This window comes from Rissa tridactyla, unplaced genomic scaffold (genome assembly GCF_028500815.1).
Source record: "Rissa tridactyla isolate bRisTri1 unplaced genomic scaffold, bRisTri1.patW.cur.20221130 scaffold_29, whole genome shotgun sequence".
NCBI lineage: Eukaryota > Metazoa > Chordata > Aves > Charadriiformes > Laridae > Rissa > Rissa tridactyla.
The window spans coordinates 2133266-2156961 of record NW_026529507.1 but is presented as its reverse complement, the minus strand read 5'-3'; the positions used below and the strand labels follow the sequence as shown (position 1 = coordinate 2156961).

Here is a 23696-nt window from a genome sequence, read left to right as displayed (position 1 = left end):
TAAAATACCCTCTCCTGAGGTAATCTATACCAAGGATGCATGGAGCCTCTGGGCCAGTCACAATGGGATGCTTTTGCCACTCATTCCCAGTTAGGCTCACTTCTGCCTCCAGTACAGTCAACTCTTGGGATCCCCCTGTCACCCCAGAAATACAAATGGGTTCTGCCCCTCTATAGCTTGATGGTATTAAAGTACACTGCGCACCCGTGTCCACTAGAGCCTTATACTCCTGTGGGTCTGATGTGCCAGGCCATCGAATCCACACCGTCCAATAAACCCGGTTATCCCTTTCCTCCACCTGGCCGGAGGCAGGGCCCCCCTAATACTGGTCATAGTATCCATTACTCACTTCTTGCATAAATGACTTGGAAGTTCCTTCAAGAGGATCAGAAGCAAGATCAAGCCTTCTGCTTTGTCTGGGGAACGGCCCACTGGAAACTGGGGCGGCACTTTTCCTGGAGGGATCCCCTTTTGTGGTTGTCCTTCCTTGCAACTCCTGTACCCGTGTCCGCAGGATCGAAGTAGGTTGTCCGTCCCACTTCCTCATGTCCTCTCCGTGGTCCCGCAGGTAGAACCACAGGGTGCCTCGTGGTGTGTACCCTCTGTACTCTCTCTCTTGAGTGGGGAAATGCCTGCTTCTAATAGCTGAGATGCTGGCCCATGCAGGTGGGGAGTAGGACATATTCTCTTCAAGTTGCTGGACCTTCCGCGACAGTTTCTCCACAGCTGAGACAAGGGGGGAAGAGAGACTTTCTTCATATCGCCGGAGCCGGCCAGCTACCTCATCCACCGTTGGTCCCTCTTCACCTTTCCATTCCATTACTGCCAGGGAGTTGGCATATGACGATGGTGCGCTCCGTACAAACTTCTGCCACATGGGCCTTGTGCATCGCACCTCATCAGGGTCTGTGGGTAAGTCTGCATTGTCCAAGTCATAATAAATCGTCTCCCGCACGGCTAATTCTCTCAGGTACTGGATACCTCTTTCCATGGTAGTCCACTTGCTTGGCTGACATACAACATCCTCGCTGAAGGGGTACCTCTCCCTCACGCCTAACAGGAGTCGTTTCCAGAGGCTGAGGGCTTGGGTCTTTTTCCCGATCGCCTTGTCAATGCCGCCTTCCCTAGACAGGGATCCCAGCTGCCTGGCCTCCCTACCCTCTAATTCCAGGCTACTGGCCCCATTATCCCAGCACCGGAGCAGCCAGGTGACAATGTGCTCGCCTGAAAGTCGGCTAAAATCTTTTCGCATATCCCGCAGCTCACTCAAGGATAGGGATCGAGTAATTATCTCTGGTTCTGCCTCTTCCTCCTGCTCTCGTGATGGCCCTGGTTCATCATCATCTCTTACTAAGCGAACTGATTTCTTTGTGTACTTCTTCTTCTGTATGGGGGCAACTGATACTGGCATGGGTTGGTTCCCTGGTTCAGTGGCAGTGGCTACCACGGGGGTTGCAGTAGCCGCAGTGTCTGTCGCAAGGATTGCAGCAGCCGCAGGGGCCGCCGCAGGGGCCGCCGCAGCCGCAGGGGCCGCCGCAGGGGCCGCCGCAGGGGCCGCCGCAGGGGCTGCAGCAGCCGCAGGGGCCGCCACAGGGGCCGCAGCAGGGGCTGCAGCAGGGGCTGCAGCAGCCGCAGGGGCCGCCGCAGGGGCTGCAGCAGGGGCTGCAGCAGCCGCAGGGGCCGCCGCAGGTCTGGTTTCCATCTCTTCCCCTTGAGGGTGCTGCATAATTCTGAGCAGTGCCTGGTAGATACTGGCCAGGGCCCAGCACAGCGCGGTGAGTTGTGCCTCTCTAGAATAGCCACAGCATTTTCCCTTCAAATATTCTACCACTTTATCAGGGTCCTGTAATTGTTCAGGGGTGAAGTCCCAGACCATTGGAGGTGAGTAGTTCTCTAGGTACCTGCCCATGCTCTCCCACATGCCATGCCACCCCTGACTATCCAGCCTCGGAGCAGATCTCCGGGTGGTAGTCTTAAATAGTCGCTTAACCCTAAACAAGACCTGGAACGTATTCAGGAGACATAGCACTACGAACACGCTAGTTTGAGTATCCCAAGGATATTCAAAATTCTCAAAAGCTGTCATACCTGACCCGAAGGAGAAAAGGGAGGCAGAAGGGCTGGGGAAATTATTAACAAATTCTGAGAGACGGTGTCCAATGTACGGACAGGACAGCAAAACCGCATAAACACCCCAAAATAGCCGTCTGAACAGTGATGTTATCATATCATAAACAGATATCGCACAGGACAGCAGAATGATAATCCTCATCCCTGTTCCAGACATGATAAACAGCATCGCAGGGAGTACATAAGCCATATAGGAATTTATGTAACACAGCCATGAGAACAAACCAAGCAACATGATGACCAGTGATTACTTACCTAATAAAATAAATGCATACACAAAAAAAAAAACCAAAACCGTTTTTTCCACGTTCTAGTTGGATTCTGTCGTTATCTCAACCCTTCGAGCCCCACGTTGGGCGCCAAAAAGGACTGCCGTGGTTTAGCCTCAGACGGCAACAAAGAACCACGTGTCGCTCGCTCGTGCCTTCCAAACACAGGAAGAATCGTAAGAAAAGGCAAGACTCTTGGGTTGAGACAAAGGCAGTTTAATAGAACAGCAAAGGGAACAGGCAAACAACAACAACAACAACACGGATAGGGGAATATACAAACGCGATTACGGAACCGCCGCTCCCCCTGCCGCTCGCCGCTCGCCGGCCAGACCCGGGCCGCCCCAGCCCGCTTTTAAGCGGCAACTTCCTGCCCCCTCCCCCGGCAGCTCAGGGTGGGCGTGGCTCACATGGCATGGAATACCAGGAAAAGTTAACCCTATCCCCACCGGAACCAGGACAGCCTTGACACCATGCAAACTCTGTTCAGCAATACCCAAAACACTGGAGTCTTCTGAGTTTTCTCAAGTCCCACGGGCATAGGAAACAACCATCCTCCGGGACTTCTTGTGGTCTGGTCCAGAAGAGAAGCCGTGCTGGGCTGGCCTTTTTCCTTTAGGAGAGTTAGACCAGCAGCCCATGGAGGACCCCGGTGGAGCAGGCTCCTGGCAGGACCTGCTGCCCAAGGAGAGGAGCCCATGCTGGAGCAGGTTTTGCAGCAGGACCTGTGGCGTGTGGGGGACCCACACTGCAGCAGTCCACGCCTGAAGGACTGTACCCTGTGGAAAGGATCCACGCTGGAGCAGTTTGTGGAGAACTGCAGTCAGTGGGAAGGACCCACATTTGGGCAAGGTCAGAAACGAAGTGTTATGAACTGACGGCAACTCCCATTCCACAAGCCCCCTGTGCCACTCGGGGCAAAGGTAGAAGAGTTAGGAATGAAGTTGAGCCTGGGAAGAAGGGAGGGAGGGAGGGGGGAAGGTGTTTTGAATTGTGTTTTATTTCTCACTGTCCTATTCTGTTACAATCAATTGGAAATACATTTAATGAATTTTCCCAAGTTGGGTCTGTTTTGCCCATGGCAGTAATTGGTAAATTAATTGGTAAACAAGTGATCCTCCGAGTTTATTGCTATTGACAAACATGCAAGAGTGCCCTCATGCACAAATGCAGTTACTTCATGGTGAAGGCAGTCAGGTTGGCGAGGCATGATTGACCCTTGGTAAGTCCATGCTGATGGGTTTTGGACACGTTCTGCTGTTGGTGCCCACAAATGTCACCCAAGAGGACTCCAACTGATGGCCTGCTCCTCACCGATGTGAGCCTGTGCGGCCTCTGGTTCCCTGGGGTGCAGTGTTGGATTCTTCCAAAGATGGGTGCACCACTTGCTTGTCCTCTCTCACAAGAGACCTCTGCCAATCCCATAACCTCTCAGAAAGGATATTCCAAAGAAATATTGATCTTCCCTGTGACGCCATTACAACTATTCTCCCTGTTACACAGTGCAGTTAGTTTCTCTAATTTTTTGTCTACTTGTCCTGATACAGGGACCATTTCTAAACTCACCTTTTCAGATCCAGACTGTCTAGGCAAAGGCCCTTTCCGTAATTCTTCAGTTTTCTTCTCCATTTACTCTTTGTTCATCCAGGTACCTCTCGCCCACGCTGCTGCTTTCACCTTCAGGGACTGAACAGCCTGACTGTCTCTCAACAGCCTAATTGCCTCCTTAGCCAGCTCTTTAATTATGTTTATATCTATCATTTTTTATCTAACTACCTAAGTTTATCCCTTGTAGAAATCAACTTCATTAGTGGTAGCTTGTACTTAGCATATGATTACAGAATATCATTTATTGTTTATGAAAACTGATTGTGCTTTACTTTTCTTTTCTGAAGAATGGGGAAAATTCTCCTGTGCCTGGGTGCAGCCAGGTCTCTAAGGGGCTCAGGTGGGAGATGGTGCAATGGAGCTGTAACCTGCAGCTGCAGAGACCAGTGGAGAAGTCTGATGCAAGGAGCAGTGATGCAAGTCCCAGGTGGGCAACGTCAGAAATGGTGAGGTTGGGGAGGTGAGGAGCAAGGCTGTCCATCCAGCGATGGACATCAAGGGACTGCTTTACCTAGGTGTCCAGACTTCCTGAGGAAACACTCTGCACCAATATCAATCAGAGAATGCTTCTATCACCTCTTCTGCAAAGTGAAAAGTAATAAAATATATCCTTTAACAGAAAAGATCATTTTTATCAGATGCATTTTGAAATCTTCCTACTTCATTACACTATGAAACCTCTCCAATTAGCTGTACAAGTCTTGAAGAAAATTACAAAAAGAGAAGCTTGTTAAGGCTTTCTGTCTTTTAATGAGCCCCATGGGGTATTTGCTGCTGAGTCCACAGACCTCAGATACTGAGAGAAGGTTGAACAGAGTGCTCAAGAAATCAGAAGTCAAACTCCAAGTACCTGGAAGCATTAATGAGCCCCACTGAGGGCCATTCCTGACAAAGCCTCCCCAGGGACTCGTTAGAGCAGATAATTGGAGGCTGTGATTGCAGGTGGGCAAAGGCAGAGTGCAGGTGGCTGTAATGCTGAAGAAACCCTTGGTTGGTTTGATGCAGCAGAAAGGCCAAGCCCTCAGCCCCAGGCCCTGGCAAGGCAGATCCTGTCCCTCACTTGTGGCCCAGGGCTCTTCCTGGGGCAGAGGGATGTGAGGGGGAGCAATGCCAAGTACAGGAAAATTCTGTGACACCTCCTGGCCTCCCAGAGAAGGGGCGAGGAGGAAACAGAGTCCTGAGGCTCAAAACAATCACAGACTCATGGAATCATCTATGTTGGAAAGGATCTTTAACATCATTGTGTCCAACTGTAAACCCAGCCCTGCCAGGTCCACCACTAAACCACGTCCCTGTGTGCCGCATCTTGTGGCGCTGTGCTCTCCCGCTTCTGCCCCTCCCCAGCTCCTGCTCAAGCCATAACCATCAGTGGGAGGTGTGATGAGTGTCACCTGGACTTTGGGGGATGGCTGGCAAGACAGCCAACACACTGTCTGGAGTGGGGGCCTAGATATTTTGTTCCCATGCGAATATGACTGTAGGTCAATTCTCTTACTCTATAAATAGTGGACAGCCCAAGAGTGCTTGGAGCTCTCCTGCACGGCAGTGGGCTGCACGCCAGGATCTCCCCTTGAGCAGGGATGCTCGCTTAAGGTTCTCCTCCTAGACGTCGAGAGATTCCTTGCCACAACAGATTCTCGGTAGGTGATTAATAGAACGTTAAACTGTGAAATCTTAGCTAAGTGATAGAAAGGATTGATTGCACATATATAATCCTTTAGACATAAACCGTTAACCAAGGCTGGGACTAGCATTGGATCCAGCCTCAGGCAGACTCCTCTCCGAGAAGGAGTTTAGAAAGCAAGTTGAGCCTCATGACTCAACGGGAGGGTCTCCCTGACAGCTTGTCCGACCCTGTCCTCTATGCAATAAAGAATCAAGTGTACCTTGTCATCACATCCCATAAAACACTGTCGCGTTCACTACTAATTTTGTTAAATCACATAAAGACTCTCCAGATACTAAGGGGGAACCTCCACCAGCTCAGCCTTTGCTTCCCCCTCCGCTACGTCCGCGACGCGCTAAGTTGCCCGGACCCTTAAAGGTCTGTGCCGCAGGCTACCCTCCTGAGGAAGATCCGCTTGACCCGGGGCCCGTTGATCCCGATAAAGAGCCTGACTTGTATCCCCCTGACCCTCATGATACATGGGCGAATATTAGACGTCAAGCTTTAAAAGAAGGTGACTTGGAAATAGCGCGAACGATAGTCGCCCCTGTTATTTATCAAGGCCGGGGAGTGCAGTAGGAGGCTTTGTCCTTCCCTGTGATTAAAGAGCTGCGCCGTACCGTCACAGAACACGGGCTCTCTTCCCCATATTTTGCTAGCCTGCTGTCTTCTGTCTTTGATACGTACGTTATGACTCCCCATGATTTAAAATCGCTAGCGCAATTGTTATTAACCCCTCCCCAGTATTCCCTCTGGGAGTCGCATTGGAGAGGGGGCCTTCAAACTCTCCTCACCAGCTACGTAGGTCATAATAATGCTGCTCTTGCCGCACTGACCATGGAGCACCTTATGGGTACGGGTCAGCACTCTGATCCAGCGGCACAGGCTCGAGATTGTCCACGAGAGGCCCTGGAAGCGATCCGCGAAGAAGCAAAAAAGGCTTTACTCAAAATACCCGATTCCCGTAAACCTCAAAAGGCATTCACCTCTATTACGCAGGAACCTTGGGAACCGTACATGCAATTTATTGATAGACTTAAGCAAGCTTTAGAACGCCAAATAGATAATACCGAAGCTCGAGAGATTTTGCTATTAAAATTAGCAGTTGAAAATGCTAACGCCGACTGTAAAAAATTACTTAAATCTCTCCCTAACCCAGCTCCGACCTTGGTCGAAATGGTGGAGGCTTGTAATCGTATTGGTACTGTAGACCACAAATTTGAAGCGATGGCAGCTGCTTTCGCAGCTATGAGAGACAAGTCTGGAGGAGGAAATTGCTACGGTTGTGGTAAACCAGGCCATATCAAACGAAATTGTCCCGCTTCTAATGGGGGAGCTAAAGCCCAAGCCCCTGGGATCTGTCCCCGATGCAGGAAGGGGCATCATTATGCTAATCAATGTCGTTCTAAGTATAATTTTCAAGGGCAGCCGATACAGGGGAACCGCTTGCGGAGCGCGGGGCAGCGACGCGCACAGACACAAGTATCGTCGCCGGTGAATCGAGCCATGCAGATGGGTGTGACCCCGCCACAAGTCTTCGCCCAGCAACAGCCGGTAGCGCCGGATTGGACCTGGCAACCTCACACGCAGTAACGTTGCTTGATTCCTCTGTTCATTTATTAGCAACTAATGTTTCAGGTCCTTTACCCCCGAAAACACAAGGGCTACTATTAGGGAGATCATCGGTAACCTTAGCCGGACTTTTTGTATTGCCTGGAGTAATTGATGCGGATACCGTTGGGGAAATTAAAATCATGGCCTGGACCCCATTTCCCCCTTGCACAGTACCCAAAGGAAGCCGCATTGCACAATTACTACTGATCCCGCAGAACGCAAGCTCTCTTTCGCCTCACCCACCTCCGCAGCAAAGACAAGGAGGTTTTGGATCTACTGGGGATCCACAGATTCTCTGGGTACAGTCCATTTCCCAGAAGCGACCACTTTGTCAATGTACTCTTATTCACGGCACTCAGCAAGTAATCCTGAATGGGATTATTGACACAGGGGCCGATGTTACTGTAATTTCACAGGCGAAGTGGCCTCCACAATGGCCTTTGGCAGCTGTGCCTCAGGCACTAGCCGGAATCGGAGGAGTTGGTAGAAGCCACCAATCCTCGGAATTGATCCAAATCAAAGGCCCAGAAGGACGAGTGGCTTCCGTCAAGCCTTTTGTGCTGCCTGTTCCTATGGTCTTATGGGGACGTGATGTGCTGTCACAATGGGGAACTTCCATTCAGTCGCATTTTTAGGAGGGGCCATTGAGGTGCGCGACACCCTGAAACTGACTTGGAAAACTCAGACGCCCATTTGGGTAGATCAATGGCCCCTACCACTCGAAAAGCTTCGCGCTCTCCAAGAACTGGTTACGCAACAATTAGCAAAAGGACATATAGTACCTACTACTAGTCCTTGGAATTCACCTGTCTTTGTTATTAAGAAGCAATCTGGCAAGTGGCGCCTGCTCCATGATCTCAGAAAAATCAATGATGCTATGGTAGATATGGGAGCCCTGCAGCCAGGGCTCCCTTCTCCAACTATGATCCCCCGCAATTGGCATCTCACCGTTATTGACCTTAAGGATTGCTTTTTTAATATTCCACTACACCCTGACGACGCTGCCAAATTTGCTTTTTCAGTCCCAAGTGTCAATATGCAAGCTCCTGTGCAACGATATCAGTGGGTTGTACTGCCACAGGGAATGAAAAATAGCCCGACAATTTGTCAATGGTGTGTCGCTAAGGTACTTAGCCCTGTCAGGGTTGTGTTGCCTCAAGTTCTGTTATATCATTATATGGATGATATCTTGATGGCTGCGCCTCACCTTGAGCTCATGGAAAAGGCCGTAGCCCTTGTCACGGCTGCTGTCAATTCGGCAGGCCTCTGTATTGCGCCCGAAAAAGTCCAGAAAATGCCCCCTTGGACCTACTTGGGTTGGCGCATCAGGACCCAGACGATAGTTCCCCAACCTGTGCATATACAGGCGGACATTAAAAATTTGCACGATGTTCAAAAATTATTAGGGACCATTACTTGGGTCCGACCCTTGCTAGGAATCTCCAATTCAGACTTAAGCCCTTTGTTTGAACTCCTCAAGGGAGATTCCGATTTACGCTCCCCTCGTCGACTTGGTCCTGAAGCCACTGCCTCATTACAAAAAGTAGCGGAAGCCATTGCCTCACGGCAAGCACACCGCTGTGCGCCTGAATTGCCCTTCAATTTAATTATTTTGAACCCTGCACGTCAGCCATATGCTTTGATTTTTCAATGGGACCCTAACAATCCTGATCCCTTATTAATCATTGAGTGGGTCTTTTTACCCAACCAGCCCACTAAAACAATTTGGACGCAACATGAAATGTTTGCTTCCTTGATAATTAAAGCACGGCAGCGCTTGCTTGCCCTGTCAGGGATGGACTTTGCTTCTATCTGTTTACCTGTAACTAATACGTACCTACAATGGTTATTCCAACAGTCTGATGCTTTCGTGTTTGCCTTAACAGATTATTCGGGTCAACTAACCTCACATCCTCCGTCCCACAAGCTTCTACATGCTCATTTTAACTTAACATCCATACCAAAGAGATGTCACCAGCCCCTCCAAGGCCTTACTGTGTTCACCGATGGGTCTGGAAAAACACACAAGTCGGTGATTGTCTGGTGGGATGACCGCTCTCAACAATGGGAGTCGGACGTTGAGACAGTCTCCGGGTCCCCTCAAATCGTAGAGCTTGCCGCTGTTGTTCGAGCTTTTCGTAAGTGGTCTACACCACTGAATCTTATTACTGATTCTGCTTATGTTGCAGGCGTCGTCGAACGGGCAGAGGCCTCAGTGCTGCGTCATACTTCGCATGCTGATTTGTTTGCTTTGTTGCAGGAACTTGTTTTCCTTTTAACCTCTCAAACACATCCCTATTTTGTTTTACATGTTAGATCGCACACCTCTTTACCTGGGTTTATTGCAGAGGGCAATCGACGGGCCGATATGCTCACTCTGCCGGTACAAGTTTTACCTGACCGTATTGCGCAAGCTAAGCTTAGTCATTCCTTTTTCCATCAGAATGCAGGGGGCCTCAAACGTCAGTTTGGCCTCACTTCTCAGCAAGTGGCGAACATTATCGCTGTCTGCCCTGATTGTCAAAAACATTCTTTTCCTACGGCACCAGGTGGGGTTAATCCCAGAGGCTTACAAAGCCTGCAATTATGGCAGACGGATGTCACACACTATCCAGAATTTGGGAGATTAAAATACGTCCATTCCTCTATTGACACCTTTTCAGGCGCTCTATTTGCCTCCTGCCATGTGGGGGAGGCGGCGAAAGATGTTCGCAGGCATCTGCTGCGTGCTTTTGCTACCTTAGGCATCCCTGCACAAATCAAAACAGACAATGGCCCTGCTTATGTCTCGGCTGCACTTAAAACCTTTTTTATCTCTTGGGGGATCACTCACATCACTGGGATCCCGCATTGCCCTACGGGCCAGTCCCTGATTGAACGCTCTCATCAGTCTTTAAAGCGCTTGTTGCAGCAACAGAAAGGGGGAGTAGGGACAGCCACCCCTGAAGAACGTCTACAGAAAGCCCTGTATGTTTTTAACTTTTTAAATTGTTCTTTAATAGATAACAACCCTCCGATCGTTCGCCACTTTAACACAAACACTTCTTTCGAAGCCAGCGTAAAAGCTCCAGTCCTGATCCGCGACCCTGAGACAGGTAAGGTCTTGGGGCCATACCCCCTTGTCACATGGGGCAGAGGCTATGCTTGTGTTTCCACAGAACGCGGCCCCAGGTGGATCCCAGCGAAGAGCGTGCGACCTTTCCGTGAACCCCTACCACAGTCGGGCAGCCACAACACCAATCCACAGCTAGATCATTCCCCTGAACAGCATACCGGAGAACATTCGGAGGACTGATGCAGTGCTTTTATGGACAATAGAGCAGAGACTCCAGTAGAACATATTCATTGTGTCGCCTGTGGTGATTGTGACCCTTGGGTTTTATGTGACTGCTATCGCTGTGGTAAGAGATGGTAGCGATGGTTAACATTGGCCAATAGATGGTGTGACAGTTGCCTAATATATGAAGTTAGCATTGTAAGAATTTAGCATTGCAAAAATAAAAAAAAAAAAAAAAAAAAAAAAGGGGGTGGGGGGAAGAGTCCGTCAAACATTATGATCCTGTTAACACCTTTTTGTATATGTGCGGCCTGGACACATGCCAATCCTTTGCCAGGGTACCATCCTCACCTTTTTGACCCCCGTCAAAATGTCTGGGTTACTCTGGCCAGGTCGCTCAATACAACTAGCTTTTGTGCCAGTCTTGCTACGCCCAGCTCGCCCTTCATCACCTGCTTAGTAGGGGTACCACTGAATAACTCGACCTTTTTACTGTTTAATAACTCTATGACAACCTTACGGAAGCAGTACAGTATTTCTGGAAGGCTTCCTTTTTCATGGAAAAATCTTAAGGACCTTTTTGAAAAATACGATAATTGGGATGATAAATTGCCAATAGGGCCCGAGCCGCAGGAAATTGACTTAGTAGATTCTCTTAATGCCTCTCACTGTTTGTTTATTGGCCTTAGGTCATGGTCGGGGGCCCAAAAAGAGGGGCGCTTAGTAAAGGATTCTCCACCGACCGCCATCTCACCTATTGGTAATGCTACCCTCTGGCAACAACAATGGTGTTTGAGCATTGCTCGAGACGCCACTCACTCAGCCCCCGGTACCATGCTCCCTAGGCGGCTCCCCTTGGGGTTCTTTTTTATTTGCGGAAATAGAGTTTGGTCTGGGATCCCTTCTAACCCTAGAGGAGGCCCGTGTACTATTGGACAGCTTAGTCTTGTCACTCCTCACTATCATCCAAGCCCAAAAAAGCGGTTACGTTTTACTCGTGACACAACACAAGCATTAGATAATACTTGTGACGATAATGTTAAGCTATGGAATCGCTAGGAGGTTTTTTTCGCCTCGCTATTTACCCCTGGGGTGGCAGCAGCGAGAGCCCACAGAAACTTAGATGCAATTGCCTGTTGGGTTATTAAGCAAGCAAATGCTACCAGCCACATACTATCTGAGATGGCTGAAGACTTGTCCACGGTACAACACGCAGTCCTGCAAAACAGAGCCGCTATTGACTTCTTGCTACTAGCCCACGGACATGGCTGTGAGGACTTTGACGGAATGTGCTGCATGGACTTAGAGGACCACTCTTCTTCGATACATAAGCAAATTACACAACTCCTCGCGCATTCACAAAAGGTGCAATCTGATACGGACTTCTTCGGATTGGGTGCTTCGGGTGATTGGTTTGGGCTAAAGGGCTGGCTTAGGAGCCTGGTACAATCTGCTGTGCTCATATTAGTTATTATATTGGTAGGCCTTTCGATTCTAAGCTGCGCTCTTTCCTGTGTTAGGTCTATGGTGAATAAAGTTGTTCGACATACGTGGTTTATTCAAAACGGCGATATTCCGAAGATTTACGCTAGTGTTAGTTCTGTCCAGCTCACTGAGTATGATGACCTTTAAACCCGCGCCTCAGTTCTGCCTTTAAAGAAACAAAAAAGGGGGAGATGTCGGGGGCGGCTAGCAGAAAAGTACAAATATGCAAGAAATTCGAGGGCATGCCGACCTTGCAGACCTGAGACAAATAACTCTGAGGAGCCAGGGAACAACTGGCCTTCCAGGTCTGAGATAAATAACCTTGAAGAAGTAGGGAGTAGGCAACAAGTTATCACTGTAGCTTTTAGCACAATCCAAAACTGTAGCTTCTAGCATGTAGCGAAACCGCAAGTAGGAGGGATTATTATAATGAAACATTTAGAGCTAAGCCAATTAGAAATGATAGAATTTGTGTAATTTATGTAACTGTTAAGTAGCTGTATAAAAAGCTTTCCGACGCCTCTAATAAACCGACATTTTGCTTGCATCAAGCAGCGTCCCGTCTCTCAATCGCGGCACCAGGGCTCTCCAGCACAACTGCGTGCAGCCGGCAGGGACAGCACAGGACTTGCGCGAACATCATCCCCATTCAGAGCAGCCGTGTAAGAGACCCCAAGAGACCTTCTGACGCGTTCAGTGCTTTCATTCAAGCAACTGCAGTGAGGCAAGTGCTGTCCCATCTCAATCCAGTAGATGCAGGGAGTGCTTCTCCCACATCCCTCAGTCATCCCTTTGATGATGCAGTCAAGGAACAGAGCAATGATTTGCACAGTGTTCCTGGATCTCAGGACACCCATAGCCAAGGACACTTGCTAAGCCCCTTGTCCTGCCTGGAGATCAGCTTCACCTGCACCACAGGCCCTCTGGGGCTGCAGAGACCCCGCAGACAGCAAAGCCCTCTCCTGCTGGGGCTGCAGAGTCCAGCCCTGCTTCTCTCTCGTCCTGAGGAGAGCAGGGATTGATCTCCTCCTTTCCCCTTTACATTGCCATCTGCCATCCCCCCCAGCATGCTCTGACACAAACCTTTTGCCTGCACGGTACTTGGGCACTTGGTAACAGCTGGCTTTGTTGCACACCTGAGCTTGGCCCTGGTGCCACGACTGAGGTCCAGCACATCTCTGCTCTGACACAAAGAACCTATAATGAAGGAGAGGAAGGGGACCAACTCTTATTTAACCAACCTGAGGAAGTCTTGGGCTCACCAACGACGTAACGTCTTACCGGGGACATCAATGACCCTGTGTATTGCGTTGACATGGCTAGGTTTTGGTAGGGGTGAGGGGGCTGCAGAGGTGGCTTAGGAGAAAAGGGATCAAGAGGTGACTCCATGTGAGAGACAGCCACTTTCAGCTGGCTCCAAAGGGGACATGCCACTGCCCAAAGCTGAGCCAGTAAGCAATTCTCGTGGCACCTCTGTGATAGCATATTGAAGCAAGGCTAAACAGCAGTGTGCAGTCACTGTAAGAGAGAGGAGTGAGACACATGGAGAGAAACAGCCCTGCAGACAGCAAGGCGAGTGGAGAAGGAGGGGGAGCGGGAGTGAAGCTGGGTGGGCACCTGGCAGCCAAAAGTCAGCCCAGCACCCCCTGACATTCCCAGGAGAGCACGGTGCAAATGCTCCTTTAGGTGTCTGGAGGCTCTTTGCCTCAGCTTTTTAGCACAGCTGCCAGATGGGCCAAGCAAGGCGATGCTCACCTGGATCAGAAAACCTGTGTCATCCTTGTCAGCCTTGGCTCTAGTAGCAAAGAAAGAGTGGAGTCTCAGCTCCCGAGGGAGTGAGGACGAAGAGCAGAGTGCAGATTCCAGGTCTCAGGGTGGCAGACATTGGCCTGTTCTGGGAACTTTCCGTTCAGGCTGGAAGTGACCTTGCAAGATTTCTATAGACCAACATTCTACGCAAAGCAGGGTCACAGCAGAAAGTGCCTGCAGCATTTGGGTGCTGCCAGTTGTTAGGGAGTTCCCACAAACTCCAGATCCTTTCAATGATGATGGAGAGTGGCTTTACTGTGGCATCGTCCTGCCCTCTCAGCTCCCTCGGATGCCACCCCTCCAGTCCCATAGACTGGTAAGCATTGTGTTTGCTCAAGTAACTCCTGACTCTCTCCAAATTCACCACGGTTTTTTTTCCCTCCAGAGTCCTGCCTCAAGGCACAAAGGCCTGGGAGAGCTTGCTGGAGGAGACCAAGGCAAGGACACAGAGAATCTCAGATTCATCTACACCCGCTGTTACTAAATTCCAGCAGTGGCCACTCATTCTCTTTGTTTCTTCCATCCCCATTTCTCCTCTAGAGACCCAGCATCTGTAGTCTGGCTTCCGTCTTTTCTCACTCCCCTTGGGAGCTGAGACCCCACTATTTCATGGTCGCTACAGCCCAGGCTGACATTTTCACACCCCTGATCAGAATTCCCTCTGAATTGACTGGACTCAGCAACACCTTTGTTGGCCTACCTTGCGCCTGTGCAAAGATGTTGTCCCAAGAGACACAGAAACCTGCTGGACAGTATGCATGCTGCTGTGTTCCCCTTCCAGTGGTGTCAGGGTCATTAATGTCTCCAATAAGACCTGGGGTCATTATTCTGGAGACTTCCTTGTGTTGCTTAAATAGGCAAATGAGTGGAGATCCCAGTGTGATGTGCTTCCTGTTCCTGAACTGCTCTGCATCGACTGGGTGGAGGTGGGTCAGACCCTGCCTCATTGCCCTCGTGGGATTCAGTTGCCGGCCAACAGAAACTGAATCTATGAGACATGGCATCTGGAGTGTGTGTCTCGCACCCACTCTGAAGGCGATGCCTTTCCCGTAGGTCCTGTGCAGTCCCTGCCGGCCACCTGCAGTTGTGCTGGAGAGCCCTGGCACCTCCTGTAGCACAACAGGCCTGTCCATGGCCATCGAGTAGCTGCCCTGAATTAGGTTAGGTGGTGTGGGGATGTCCATGAGACATCTGCCGTTACAGTCAGTGGGGATCTAGTACACACGGCTGATGGAGAAGATGGATGATGTCAATGGCAATGAGTACATCTGGTCCCCTGTCTACCTCAGAAGGCTGCCCTGGGTTGAAAGAGTAGGGAAAAGTTCAGTTGTCCGAAATGGGGCACATGCTGGTGGCCAAAGGAATTCCTCGTGAATCTCAAAGATGACGGCACCAGATACTGCCCTGTCTCCATGAACTGCTCCGTTAGATCTTGCAGTTACCGGCACGTATCTTGGACCACGTCTGAGACCTGAAATGTCAGTAGGTGTTTGAGTCTGAAGAGCTCACTGCTGGCCTCCATCTCCAGGAATGACGCTGGGAGCTGAGACCAGCAGCTCCCATGCAGCAGGTGCCTATTTTGTGCCCACCTGAAGAGAGGCAAGAGGAATCCCCCCTCCTGTGGGATTGTGGCAGCCCTAAGTGAGAGCTGAGTCCACTTCACACCCAGGACTACAAACCAAGGAGGAGATGCCTCAATTGACGAAGCCGACTGCCTTCACTCAGCGGGGGCAAAGGAGATCTGGCACTGTCCAGGTTTCCTGTCTCATACCAGAAGGAACAAGACCTTTCTCGTGCGCAGCACTCTCTGATAGCAGAAATTACCCGGCTGGAAAGAAGCGTCTCTCCAGAGGTGCAAGAGAGACCACACAGTATTACTTCAGTCTCTTTCCCAGCAGGTTCCCCTGGAGGCACAGGGACACCTCCAGGGAGCCCCGAGGAGGCAGAGAAAGTGACGTCTCGGGCTGGTCCTCTGCGTCTGGGCTGGGCTGGGCTCCTGGCATGGAGGGAGCTCATGGCAAGCGGGCAGCGCTGCAGAGAGACAGCTCTGCCCAGGAGCAGCTCCTCTGCAAAGGGCAGCAGGGCTGAGGGCACTGCCTGCAGGCAGCGAGGGGAGATGTGTGAGGCCAGCGGATCTTAAAGGCAGCCTGGGGTGGGAGAGTGCTGAGAGCTCACTGGGAGAAATCCTCACAGCCTTTGCACAGTCTCTGGCTGCAGGGCATTGAATCTGCAGCTGCTGGAGGCATCTCTAGAAGCTGGAACAAACCCCAGCCTACGGGATCTGCAAGTACAACTCTCACAGTTTCTCTAGTTTCGAGGAGAAGGACAACGTGTGGAGCAGGGCTTCCCTGCTGCACCGTCAGAGGGACAGGGCATGCTGTGTCTCTGCTGCAGTATAATGCAGAGAGGCTCCCTGGAGCAGTCTCCTAAAGCTGGCATAGCCCATGGCTAATGTGATCTGTCAGGAAGGCTCTCAAGGCTCCGTCGGTGTTGAGAAGGATGTGCTCGAGAGCAGGGCACCCCTACCACATCAGCAAAGGCACAGGGCATGTCAGCTGCCTTCTCCCAGGGACGGCTGCCGGGCTGTGAAGGTGGGTGTGCGTGCAGGGGTGCTCAGGGCTGTCCTTCAGAGCAGGGTCCCCGTGTCCCAGGGAACTGTGTGCTGGGCCAGGGACTCTGCTGCCTGCCAGGGTCAGCTCTCAGCCTGCCCGGGGAGCTCCCCATGGCGCTGCGGGGAGAAGCTGTGGGTGGAAGGAGTGACCCCAGTCGTGTCATGGCAGGGTCCTTCTGCAGTCGTGAGGGTGCTCCATGGGTCGTGTTTCCTCCCAGCTCCAAATCACCCCCAGGACATTTGCAGAGGGTCCTTTTGGAGAAGGACTTCAAGGCAGCATTTACCTGAAAGAAATGGAGCCCATGTTTTGAATTTTCCACCTTTAGTGGGATGCATGGGGAGTGGGAGAAAGGAATTTCCTTTTCCGTTTAGGATGGCACCTCCCCACCACCACACATACATTCCCTGGAGACACTCCCTGGTCTCCTCTCCCACATCCTGGAGGAGAAATGTTCAAGTGTCTCCCTGTCCTGACTCTTTTTGAAGAAGAATTTTCACCTGTTCCCCTCTCACCCCTGCTGTCCTTGTTCCTTCCCTTCTTCCACTGTGGTGGGGGCTGAGGATTCAGGTGCAGCTCAGACACTGACGCTGTACGTCCTGTCATGCAGGTGTATCCAGGGAGGAAAAGCATCCAAATGCCTTTAATATTTTGGGCTCTGGGGACTGCAGTGTGTGGGGCCGAGAGTAAGCCACCCCATCTTTAGGCTAGTTGACTCTTTCCCAGGAGTGTCCTGCTTGGCTGCACGCTGCCCTCCAGAAGGGCTCAGCTCTCCCGTGGCATCCCTGTGTCGTCTAGCAGCCCCACGGAGTAGACATGTCAGTGCCAAGGCCACGTAAATCCAGCTGGAGGGCTGAATGTAGGCAGCTGCAGTGAGCCCCCTGTGTCCCTGGCTGGGAGGGGAGAGCTGAGATCCTCCTCGGGTCCAGTGAGCTCAGGTGAGGGGCTGGGAGAACTGCGCTTGTAAATGGGACTCCTCTGCTCTCAGCAGTGTCCAGGTTCTTCTCAGGGGAATGTCTGCTTGGGATCATCCTCCAGCTCAAAGAGGCAGCAGCACAGGGCAGCTGAGAGCAATTCCGATGGACAAACTCGCTGTCCTCGCTCTGCACTGAGGGACAGTCCCCTTGGCTCGCAGGACCCACAAGGTTTCACTTGCAGCACAGCAGAAATGCCAGGGATTTCTGCCTTAAAAACACTCCTCAGGTGTGGTGGGGAAACTACAACAGAACAACACCAACAACAAGGTGCCCTGAGCTCTGCCCTGCAGTCGGGTGACAATGCTGAAAAGCCCTTTGATGCCAGGAGTGGATTTAATCTGAGATCACCCCGTGTTCCTTTTTACCCATGGCTGTAGGGCAGGACTGAATCCTGCAGAGATCTCAGCTCTCTGGTGGACTATCAGCCAGCACCAACCAGAGTGTACAAAAAGGACCTGCAAAAGGTCTTCCTGAAAGGCGAGAGCCAGTTTGGTGGGTTTCTAAGACCAATTGAATACTTTAGTTTGAGAGAAATCTTCCCCAACTTCTCACTGCTTTTCTTTCCATTAACAGGTCTCCAAGCCCAGGGGAAGAAAATGTCGAATGGCAGCTCCATCACCCAGTTCCTTCTCCTGGCATTCGCAGACACGCGGGAGCTGCAGCTCTTCCAGTTCTGGACCTTCCTGGGCATCTACCTGGCTGCCCTCCTGGCCAATGGCCTCATCATCACCACCATCGCCTGTGACCACCGCCTCCACACCCCCATGTACTTCTTCCTCCTCAACCTCTCCCTCCTTGACCTGGGCTGCATCTCCACCACTCTTCCCAAAGCCATGGCCAATTCCCTCTGGGACACCAGGGACATCTCCTATGCAGGATGTGCTGCTCAGCTTTTCTTTTATATCTTCTTTCTCACAGCAGAGTTCTGTCTTCTCACCATTATGGCCTATGACCGCTACGTTGCCATCTGCAAACCCCTGCACTACGGGACCCTCCTGGGCAGCAGAGCTTGTGTCCACATGGCAGCAGCTGCCTGGGGCAGTGGGTTTCTCTATGCTCTCCTGCACACGGCCAATACATTTTCCCTGCCCCTCTGCCAGGGCAATGCCCTGGACCAGTTCTTCTGTGAAATCCCCCAGATCCTCAAGCTCTCCTGCTCACACTCCTACCTCAGGGAAGCTGGGCTTCTTGTGGTCAGTGCCTGTTTAGGCTTTGGTTGTTTTGTGTTCATCGTGCTGTCCTATGTGCAGATCTTCAGGGCCGTGCTGAGGATCCCCTCTGAGCAGGGACGGCACAAAGCCTTTTCCACCTGCCTCCCTCACCTGGCCGTGGTCTCCCTGTTTCTCAGCACCGCCATGTTTGCCTACCTGAAGCCCCCCTCCATCTCCTCCCCAGTTCTCGACCTGGTGGTGGCTGTGCTGTACTCAGTGTTGCCTCCAGCACTGAACCCCCTCATCTACAGCACGAGGAACCAGGAGCTCAAGGAGGCCATTAGGTATCTGATTTCATGGATTTTTTTCAAGAGGGAGAAATGTTCCACCTCTCTCCACAAATGACTCCCGCACTATTTGATTCCATCTGCTTTTTTGTGTGTTTTGTTATTGGCTTTGTGTTTTTAATGATTACATTTCTCATCATTGCTGTTGATATTGTCATTTATGGGCTCCTACACAAAGGTTTCACTTGTGTCACTACACCTGAGACATTTACGTCTTAGTTTCACCTGGTTCCCTTCTAAAAATGTATTTCACAGTGGCTCAGAGCTGGCCTCTTTCACAGAGTCTCTGTTAACAAAGCAAGATCTCCCTGGTGCAGTGCTTTAATGCTGGGGTCTTTCTCCAAACATGCCTGAGGAAATTCACCCCTGAAGGTCTTCTTCCTCCTCCATGTGTCCAGGAATAAAAAGCTGACTGTCCGTTTGTAACATTTTAGAGATATTGGACTGGATTTAGGAGTCACCAGTCGGTGTCTGGTGACAGGTAAGATCGTGGGTTTAACTGAGGGACGTACCCCAGCCCTTCACACAGATGACATAAAGGCCACCCATCCTGTGGGAGGGGAATCTGGAGCTGTCTGGAGAGGCTGGTGTTTCTCCAGGGACAGCATGTTCCTGGGGTTGTGCTGGGATGGCAGAGGTCAGAAGGATGGGGTCTGGGGCCTCAAGCAGAGGCCATGTGCAGACCTCCTCTGGGCACTCTCCCGTTCCTCCCCACCTGTCTACAGCAGGAATTCCCACAGAGGGACAGACACGTCCAGGTGTGGCCACACCACGGCTCACTGAAAGGGCATGAAAAGTCAAGCTGTCTGGGTAGCCCTCTCCTCCTAATCCATCCCTGTGTGCAGCTGGCCTTGTTCATGGTCAGCATGCGCCACTGCCTCATGTGGTGTCCCTCATAATGCGTGGGCCCTTCTCCTCAAGGTCACTGCTCATCCTGTCACGTCCCACCTGGCACTGTAATACGGTGTTTTTCTTCCCCCTGATGCAGGACTGGCCACTTCTCTTTGTAAAACTTCAGCAGTTTCTTCTGGCTGACTCCCAGAATTTCCCAAGGTCCCCCTGGACTGAAGATCCATTTTGTTCGTTCTTCATGTTTGCGTGCAGACAGCTCACCATGGTTGTGGTGATGCATCAGCACAAGATAACAGCACGAGGAGTTGCAGGGCACTACAGGGAATTAAAGACATTCCTAATTTTGTACTGTCCAACAGAGGAATTGTCACAACAGCTATGTTAGAAACATCTTTGTGCCCCGTAGAGAGGGCACAAAGCAAGCAAATGTAGGGCCTGTGGGGAAAGAGAAGCTGGGCTGTTTGTAGAGGAATCTACGACAATGGTTAAAGAAAAGAACTTGGGAAGGGGAAAGAGGAAAAAGGAAAACCGAAAGTTCAACTCCAGCACAGAACCACGGAACCCTGGAGGCTGGAAGGCAGCCAGCTTCCACCTTCTCTGTGCTTCCTCTTCAGGCTTGATGTTACTCAGAGCTCTTTTCTCATGCATGCCAGCCTCCTGACACCTTGGCATGACTTCCTGCATGTTGGCATGGACCATTCTGGATGACGAAGAGGTGATCCTTGACCACCAAAAAGCTCCCTGCAGGACTCACCTGGCCACAGACATCCTCTGATCCAAGGGTATCAAAATCTACCTCCCTAACTCTTATGCCCATCAGTCTTTATCGTATGAAAAGGAATTGACTTTCTTAAGATATATATCTAGCTAGCTCCCATTGTGTACTGATTTATCATGCTTGGGTAAGTGAGTTAAAGGAGGTCAGCTCATCACAAGGAGCCGAAGAACAGCCCTGCCCTCAAAATAAGGACTTCTCAGAATCATTCAGCTGTCCATGAAGGATAAAAGATACCCCTGGAGAACCAAGATAATGCCAGTATCCTCGTCCCTCTTACACACCTTTGAAACTCTCCCAGTGTCCAGCATCACAGACAAGTAATTAGCAATAGACCAACTCCGGGGACGTCTGGATCAATAGACAAGCCGCGAGAAGGCTGATGGCTGATGGAGCTGCAGAGATATAGCTACTTTGTGCAGTTTTACTGTGATTAGGAATTGGTACTCCGTGTGTGTGTTAGTTAGTCATTAGTCAAATAATAAGGTACCTGAACGCTTGAATGGCATAAGAACCCTGTGTTTAACCACATTTGAGGTACCCCAATTGAGCTCGGACACCTCATGCGCATGACTAAATATTTACGCGTGCACCTCTGTACTTTGTGTCCTAGCCTCTCTGCTCGGTCAGCACGGGCCACTTGCAAATTTTCATAACACAAGTGACTGATTGCCACTGCAGTGGGGCAAGGTCTCTCCCTTCTCCATGCAGTAGATGTGAGGCAGTTTAGAACACAAGACACGTCACACCAGGGTCTCCACTCATGTGTTGCACTCTCAAACTGCTGTTTTTACTCTTGCCCAACATTTACTCGCCCTCTTCATAATACAGTCAAGGAACAGGCAAAAAAATCTCATGGGGGACCTGTCAGCAGCACCTTGTCATTCACGGAGATCACCTTCACCTTTGTCAAAGGCCCTTGAGGGCTGCAGAGACACCACTGACAAAAACCCTCTTTCTTGCCAGGGCCGCCCTTCCCAGCCCTGTTTCTCTCTGTTCTTGCAGACAGCAGGCTTTGCTCACCATCAACATCCAATTTCAGCTTTAAGCTTCCAGGAGCCGTCCACTTGACCGTGTCTCTGCCGTGAAGCAAAGCCTTTGCACACAGAAGGTCTTCAATGCTTGGTACCAGGTTTCCAGACGTCCGAGCTTGGCCTGGAGCTACACCTGAGGTGCCACAGCCCAGATGTGCACCAAAACTCTCAGCCAGCGGAAGAGGCAAGTTGAGAGAGAGCCTGTGCTTTTTGACTTTGACAGAGGAACTGCCAAGGCGTGGTGGGACAAGGCACACAGCTTGGGGTGCTGCAATGGATGGCTACAGGCTTTTCAGGAGAGACAGGCTGGAAGGATCAGGAGTGGGGTTTCCTGAAAGTGAAGCCGTTAACTGGATGTATGGCACAACTCCTTGGGGCAGGTGAAGAGTTTGGTGAGCCTTTGTGGGGGAGGGTGAGAGGAGAGGCCAGTAGAAGTGTCCTGTCATGGTGGGAGATAAGGAACCCACAGTCAGGATGAGGAAGAGGGTATAGTCTTTCTGAAGGATCCCAGGGAAGCGTCTGGCTGTACGAGCCTGGGTCTCGCTGGGGACTGCCATGATACTGGCAGCTTCTGAAAGAGGAGCACAGCAGCACGTACAGTCCAGGTGGTTTCTGGAGTGTCTTAGGACAACGTCTTAGCACAGCTGCCAGATGGGCCAACAAAAATAATGCCAACCTTGATGTGATACCTGCAATGCAGGAAGAGCTGGTCAGAGACGTGAAGATTGGCTGTCGTGACCCTGAAGTAGTGGGGTCCCAGCACTCCAGGGCAGTGAGGAAGCAGAACAGAAGACTGCAGACGCTGGACCTCAGAGGTCCTTTTGCCTTTGGCCTACGCTGAGGAGTTTTCGTGGGGATCCAATGGTCAGGAGCATTGAAGGTGGCGCAAAGCTCTGTACAGCTGGTTTTCAAGGACAGCATCCTCCAAGAAGAACATTGGCCTGTATCAAAACTCAGTTTGAAACCTGAAAGTAAATTCAGGGGAATCATAACGAGATTTCCAACTTCAGGAATTCTTACAGAAGAAAACAAAGATATTAGTTGGACACTGCTGTATTGAGTTAGAGTAGGGAGAGAGAGTTCCGAGATACTCTATGCCTTTTTTGCCTCAGGCTTCCCCAGCAAGGTCTCTCAGGGCTTTGTGCCTCGAGGCAAGACTCTGGACAAGAACAGCCAATGGCGGATAGGAATGAAATCAGGATCTACTGGAGCAAACTCAACCACTACCAGTACATGGGAATGGACGGGGTACATCCAGAGGTGCTGGAAAGTAAGAGAATGTCACAGTGAGGCCACTCTCCATCATCTTGGAAAGGTCCTGGAGGCTGGCGGGACTCCCTGCCATCTGGCAAAAAGTAAATGCTGCATGCATCTTTCAAAAGGGTCCAGAGAAGGAGGTGGGGAGCTAAAGGCTGCTTAGCTTCCCTTTAGATGAGGAACATGTCCCAAAGCATGTTCTCTCGCACTGCATTTCTGGGTGCCTGAAGGAGACGGTGCCTGGATGAACTCAGGGAACATGTACACCGGTTACGGTTTGGCACTTGGAGGGCCATGGTGTTATGCCATTGTACGCCCCATAAAGATTTGGCCATCTCAAAAAAAGGGACGATAGGAGGGAAGTGCTAGCAGGTGGGACCATTGCTTGACTGCAAAGAGATAAAGGCAGGATCTATCCAACGTATCCAACCTTCATTGATCCCAGCCTCTTTTAGATAGGAGATATAGATGTGAAATATATTAAAATAAACTTGTCCTCGGAACACAGTCTGGGATCTGTGCTTGAGAGGAAAATGTGTTTTCTATTGGTCTAAGGCCATCCAGAATGGAAAGTGAACTTCAGGGCAGGGAATGGGGACTTGACATACAGCTGAGGAATGTCTTCTCTTTATTGAACTCTGCCTGCCTTTGATTTCCTTTGTTGGCCATTAGGAAACACCATTCTGTGTCAGCTCGTTTTCAAGGTAAAGCAGGTGGGAACCGGTGCCAAGGAGTGGAAACACGCAGCTACGGACTGGAGTGGAGAAAGCTCAGGTTTGAACAGGCTGCTGTCAGTCCTGGTTGCCAGGTGAGAGACATGGTGAGATTGAGACAAA

At 50.8% G+C, this 23696-nt stretch overlaps 1 protein-coding gene across 1 annotated transcript; it reads left to right on the top strand.

Moving 5' to 3' along the window:
- Positions 1-18421: 18421 nt before the first annotated feature.
- LOC128903261 (olfactory receptor 14J1-like) lies at positions 18422-21796 on the top strand (the record flags this gene model as incomplete). Its single annotated transcript, XM_054187275.1, has 2 exons — positions 18422-18883; positions 21776-21796. Coding segments are annotated over 2 exons (483 nt in total), but the record flags the coding sequence as incomplete, so codon positions are not given.
- Between the last annotated feature and the right edge of the window lie 1900 nt (positions 21797-23696).